This window comes from Rhinolophus ferrumequinum, chromosome X (assembly GCF_004115265.2).
Source record: "Rhinolophus ferrumequinum isolate MPI-CBG mRhiFer1 chromosome X, mRhiFer1_v1.p, whole genome shotgun sequence".
Lineage (NCBI taxonomy): Eukaryota > Metazoa > Chordata > Mammalia > Chiroptera > Rhinolophidae > Rhinolophus > Rhinolophus ferrumequinum.
This window is the reverse complement of record NC_046284.1, coordinates 26,458,314-26,464,313: the sequence shown is the minus strand read 5'-3', so window position 1 is coordinate 26,464,313 and position 6,000 is coordinate 26,458,314. Positions and strand designations below refer to the sequence as shown.

Here is a 6,000-nt window from a genome sequence, read left to right as displayed (position 1 = left end):
TGATTTTTCCCCTCTATGGTGTGAGGTAGGGATCTAATTTTATAATTTTCCATATGGATGATCAATAGGCCCAACACTATTTAGTGGATAATCCATTGTCCCCTACTGCTTTGAAAGTTGACATGTATGCTGCATATCAACTTCCTATATGTGTGGATCTGTTTGGAGGCTCTATAGTCAGTTCCATTGGTCTCTCTACCTCCATACCACACTGTCTTAATTACTATAGGTTTAAAATCAGTCATGATATATAGTCAATTGTAGATTCTTGAGCAAATTAATAACAAAAAAGAAGCATTCCTCTGGGATTCTTAGAATATTCTTATAATTGTCAACAGAGTGAAATAGTCCAAGGAGATATCACAAGGGCTTACAATAAAGTGATGGTAGTGCAAATAGAGAGAAAACAAGAAATCTAAAAGTAATTCCAAAGAAAATATTAACAAGGTTTATTGACTGATTGGATGCAGAGAAATTAGGAGAGAGGGAAAAAATCATACGGCTTTGAAGTTTCAAGCCTGGGGTGGCTGTGTGAAATGATGAGTTATTTTTGTCATTCAGTGTTGTGCTAACAATGGGGTATATTAGGCAAAGGATCAGGGCCAGGGATGTATTTTTGGTCGTTGCCTGCATAGAGGTGACTCGGAAGGGGCGCAAAAGTCTGACTGAGCTTTGGAGATTTTTCCGATTTAGGAAGTGGAAGGAAGAAGAGGACAGGGGCGGGGGAGATAGAATAACCAGTACATTATAACCGTAATAAGGAATTTTTTGAATGGATGATGTGGGTCCTATTGGCCCAACACTTTTGAGATCCTCATAGGTATGACTATGTTTTGTTTCTGTGGCAATCTTCAAATCTCCAGAACAGTTTTGGTGTCACGGGCAGCATTTAAAACATATTCCTTGCTGGACGTGGTGGAGATGCCCCAGGTCCGTCGGGTCTCTAGCTGCAGTTCCGGAGTGTGGCCGCAGGGGGCAGACTCTGCGGCGGCCTGGAAAACTGGCGGGGGCGCGAGACGCCTCTCTCTCTCGGGTCAGGCTCTCAGCGCCCGGCTCCCGGCTCCCCGCGCGCGGTGCGGAGCCTTTCCTAAAAAGACGCGCAGCCGAGTCGCGTGGGTGGGAGGACGCGGCAGGCAGTGTCGTCGGATCCGCCCGCAGTCCGCAGCCCAGCTGAGCCCGGAGGCCGCCCGGATGGAGCCACCGCTCCCAGTCGGAGCCCAGCCCCTTGCCGTATCCGCCTGAGAGATGGGGGAGGGAAGGCCTCGTAGGGCGGGGGTGGGTGTCGGGGGAACTGCGGGACGCGGCGGAGGCTGGCGGGCTGGGGGTTGCGGTCAAGAACAGAGGCCGAGTCTAGCGGGGGAGGGGACTGGCGCGGGAGACGATACCCAGGGCACCACCGAGGGCACGTAGAGGGGCGACAACCTCCCACAGACCCTTGACTAGCGCTCTCATACTGTCGAGGGTATGGAGATGAAGGGTCCTCTCCGGGAGCCCTGCGCCCTGACCCTAGCCCAGAGGAACGGGCAATATGAGTAAGTAACCACCTGATTCCCGCAGAGGAGGGGAGCCTGCCATTACCGCCCAACCCCAAACCGCGATGAGCCTCCCACCCGCCTCCCACAGAAGCCACGCTGGCAACAAGTTCAGGGCCAGGTGTGAAGTGCGAGTGCTCTAACCACGGGGCTTTGTCCCCAACTTCCAAGCCCTTGGATTGCTCCGGGCATTGAGGCTCACTGGAAGGACTCAGTGGGCGGGGAAGCAGGAAGCCTGGGTTCTCAGTTCCTACCCCTGCAACTGACGAATGTTGTGTAACCTTGGGCAAGTCAATAAAGCTTTCTGGGCCTTAGTGTCCTCATCAGTTAAATAAAAAATTAGCTGCCTATCTTATAGCTTTTGGAGTTGTAACTGGGAGAATAATAAACGTGAAAGTGGTTTGCAAAAAAGTAAAAGTGCTGTAGGATCGCTTCATTGTTAACCTTGACAGAAGTGCCTTTTCTTAATTCCAATCAACAGGTTCCTCTAGTCTCCCCACAACCTTAATCCACTTGCTAAAAGGCATATTCATTAATTCAGTAATGGTTTAGTGTAGGTCAGTAACTCCCTCATTTATTCACTTGATTGTTAAAGTAATGAAATGTGCAAAAATATAAACGACATTTGGCATTTTATCAGTGTGTGTTACCTTCCACTCTGCCTTGTAAATAGGAGCTCGGTAAATACTGTTGACTGATTGATCAAAAGATTATTTTGATAAGCTGTCACTATAGCTGCTTCTCTCACTCCCTTGCTACAAATGCTTCATATTAAAAGTATGGTGACCATCACATGGTATCATAGGCCCCTATTCCTGTGTGCCCAAGTCTCCCTTGGTGATCACAGGTTTCTTTTTTATTTTTTTAAATTAAAGTTTATTGGGGTGATAATTGTTAGTAAAGTTATATAGATTTCAGGTGTACAATTCTGTAATACATTATATCTCACATTGTCTGTTCACCACCCAGAGTCAGTTCTCTTTCCATCACCATATATTAGACTCTGTTTACCCTCTTCTAGAGCCCCCCCCCTTCCCCTCTGGTAATCCCTAAATTATTGTCTATGTCTATGAGTTTTTCTTCCTTTATTTGTCATTCTTTTCCTGTTTTCAGTTTTATATACCACATATCAGTGAAATCATCTGGTTCTCCACTTTTTCTGTCTGACTTGTTCGCTTAGCATTATAATCTCAAGATCCAAACATGTTGTCACAAATGGTACTACTTCATTATTTCTTACCACCGAATAGTATTCCACTGTGTATATATACCACAACTTCTTTATCCATTCATCTATCGAAGGACATTTTGGTTGTTTCCATGTCTTGGCCACCGTAAATAAAGCTGCAATGAACATTGGAGCACATGTGTCTTTATGGATAAATGTTTTCAGATTTTTTGGGTAGATATCCAGGAGAGGGATTGCTGGGTCTTATAGTAATTCTATTCATAATTTTTTGAGTAATTCTATTCATAATGTCACTTAATTTTACATTTTAGGTTGTTGAGGTGTGTTACAACACACCTCAACAATCACTATGACGAGGCCCATTTCAGCAGTGGGCCAGATGACCTAGCTCAGAACGCATTTTAATAAGCAAACACGAGGACATTTCTCAGCAAACAGCCTTCCCTTGTCACTACATTCTTTTAACAAGTGCCCCACACTGCCTCCCATAGCGGCTGCACCAGTCTGCATTCCCAACAGTGTATGAGGGTTCCTTTTTATCCACAGCATCTCCAACACTTGTTACTATTTGTCTTGTTGATAGCCATTCTGACTGGGGTGAGGTGATATCTCATTGTGGCTTTTACTTGCATTTCTCTGATGATTAGTGATGTTGAGCATTTTTTCATATGTCTGTTTGCCATTTGTATGTCCTATTTGGAGAAATGTCTCTTCAGGTCCTATGCCCGTTTTTTCAATTGGATTGTTTGGTTTTTTGTTCTTGAGTTGTATGAGTTCTTTGCATGTTTTGGATATTAGCCCCTTATCGGAGGCACAGTTTGCAGAAATCTTCTCCCATTCAGTTGTTTGCCTCTTCATTTTGTCGATGGTTTCTTTTGCTGTGCAGAAGTTTTCAAGTTTGATATAGTCCCGTTCATTTATTTCAGCTTTTACTTCCCTTGCCTTTGGAGTCAAATTCATGAAATCCTCTTTCAACCCAAAGTCCATAAGTTTAGTACTTATGTTTTCTTCTATGCAGTTTGTTGTTTCAGGTTTATGCTTAGGTCTTTGATCCATTTTGAATTAATTTTGGTACATGGTGACAGAGAGCAGTCTAGTTTCATTCTTTTGCACATGGCTTTCCAATTCTCCCAGCACCATTTATTAAAGAGTCTATCTTTTCTCCATTGTATGTTATTGAGTTCTTTGTCAAAAATTGTCTGTCAATACTTAATGTGGGTTTATTTCTGGGTTCTCAATTCTATTACATTGGTCTGTGTGTCTATATTTCTGCCAATACCATGCTGTTTTGATTATTGTTGCCCTGTAGTACAAGCTAAAGTCAGGGAGTGTGATACCTTCAGCATTGCTCTTTTTTCTTCAAATTGCTTTGGCTATTTGGGGTCTTTTGTGGGTCCATACAAATCTGAGGATTTTTTGTTCTGTTTCTTTAAAAAATGCCATTGGGATTTTGATGGGGATTGCATTACATCTGTATATTGCTTTGGGTAATACGGCCATTTTGACTATGTTGATTCTTCCAATCCATGAGCACGGAATGTCTTTCCATTTATTTGTGTCTTCTTCAATTTCTTTTAAAAATGTCTTGTAGTTTTCAGCATATATGTCTTTCCCATCCTTAGTTAAGTTTCTTCCTAGGTATTTTATTCTTTTTGTTGCAATTGCAAAAGGAATTGTTTGATTTTTTTTTAATTTCTCTTTTTGAGATTTCATTGTTAGTATATAGGAATGCAGTGGACTTTTGTATGCTGATTTTGTAGCCGGCAACTTTACTGTATTCGTTTATTGTTTTAATAGCTTTTTGGTGGAGTCTTTCGGGTTTTCTATATATAGCATCATGTTATCTGCAAAGAGTGACAGTTTAACTTCTTCATTCCCAATTTGGATGCCTTTTATTTCTTTCTCTGCCTGATTGCCCTGGCGAGGACTTCCAACATTATGTTGAAAAGCAGAAGTGATAGGGGACAGACCTGTCGTGTTCCTGAACGTAGAGCAAAGGGTTTTGGTTTTTCACCATTAAGTATGATATTAGCTGAGGGTTTGTCATATATGCCCTTTATTATGTTAAGTATTTTCCTTCTATACCTGTTTTATTGTTTTTATCATAAATGGATGCTGTATCTTGTCAGAGCTTTTTCTGCATCAATTGATATAATCATATGATTTTTGTCCTTCGTTTTGTTTATATGATGTATCACATTGATGGATTTGTGTATGTTGAACCATCCTTGTGCCCCTGGGATGAACCCCACTTGGTTGTGATGAATAATCTTTTTAATGCATTGTTGCATTTGATTTGCTAGAATTTTGTTTAGGATTTTTGCATCTGTATTCATCAGAGATACTGGTCTGCAGTTTTCTTTTTCTTTTCTTTTTTTTTCTTTTGTTAATCTCACCAGGTTTTGGTATCAGGATAATGTTGGCCTCATAAAATGAGATAGGAAATATTTTATCTTCTTCAATTTTTTGGAAGAGTTGGAGTAGGACAGTTATTAGATCCTCTTTGAAGGTTTGGTAGAATTCACTACTGAAGCCATCTGGTCCTAGGCTTTTCCTTTTGGGAAGTTTTAGGATGACTGATTCAATTTCCTTACTGGTGATTGATCCTTTTAGATTTTCCAGTTCTTCATGATTCAGACTAGAAAGGCTATGTATTCCTAAGAACTTGTCCATTTCTTCTAGGTTATTGAATTTGGTGGCATATATTCCTTCAGAGTATTCTTGGATGATCCTTTGTATTTCTGTGGCATCCGTGATAACATCCCCCCTTTCATTTCTGATTTTATTTGTGTCTTTTCTCTTTTTAGTGACTCTAGCCAAGGGTTTGTCAATTTTATTAATCTTTTCAAAGAACCAGCTCTTTTTCACATGAATTTTTTTCTATTATCTATTTGTTCTCTATTTCATTTAGTTCTGCTCTGATTTTTATTATTCCCTTCCTTCTGCTGACCTTGGGTTTCATTTGTTCTTCTTTTTCTATTTCTTTAAGGTGTAATGTGAGGTTACGTATCTGGGAATTTTCTTGTTTCTTAAGGTAGGCCTGTAATGATACAAATTTCCCTCTTAAAACTGCTTTTACTACATCCCCAAAATTTTGGTAAGATGTAGAGTCATTCTCATTTGTTTCTATGTATCTTTTGATCTGTCCTCTAATTTCTTCTTTGACCCAGTCATTCTTTGAAAGTCTGTTGTTTAATCTCCATGTATTTGTGTTTTTTCCTGCTTTCTTTTTGCAGTTGATATCCAATTTCAAAGCCTTGTGATCAGAGAATATGCTTG

General features: G+C 40.8%; 1 protein-coding gene across 5 annotated transcripts in view; it reads left to right on the top strand.

The window, feature by feature from the left end:
* The first annotated feature begins 1,000 nt into the window (after positions 1-1,000).
* The window catches only part of OCRL (OCRL inositol polyphosphate-5-phosphatase), a 72,344-nt gene continuing 67,344 nt past the window's right edge, over positions 1,001-6,000 (top strand). For 4 of the 5 annotated variants that reach the window (XM_033111007.1, XM_033111002.1, XM_033110995.1 and 1 more), the window contains exons 1-2: positions 1,001-1,230; positions 1,453-1,532. In XM_033111007.1, coding sequence (XP_032966898.1) covers positions 1,192-1,230; positions 1,453-1,532 — 119 coding nt within the window. In that variant the 5' untranslated portion in view covers positions 1,001-1,191. The remainder of the gene's footprint in view (positions 1,231-1,452; positions 1,533-6,000) is intronic. The other variant, XM_033110990.1, reaches the window with a different exon arrangement.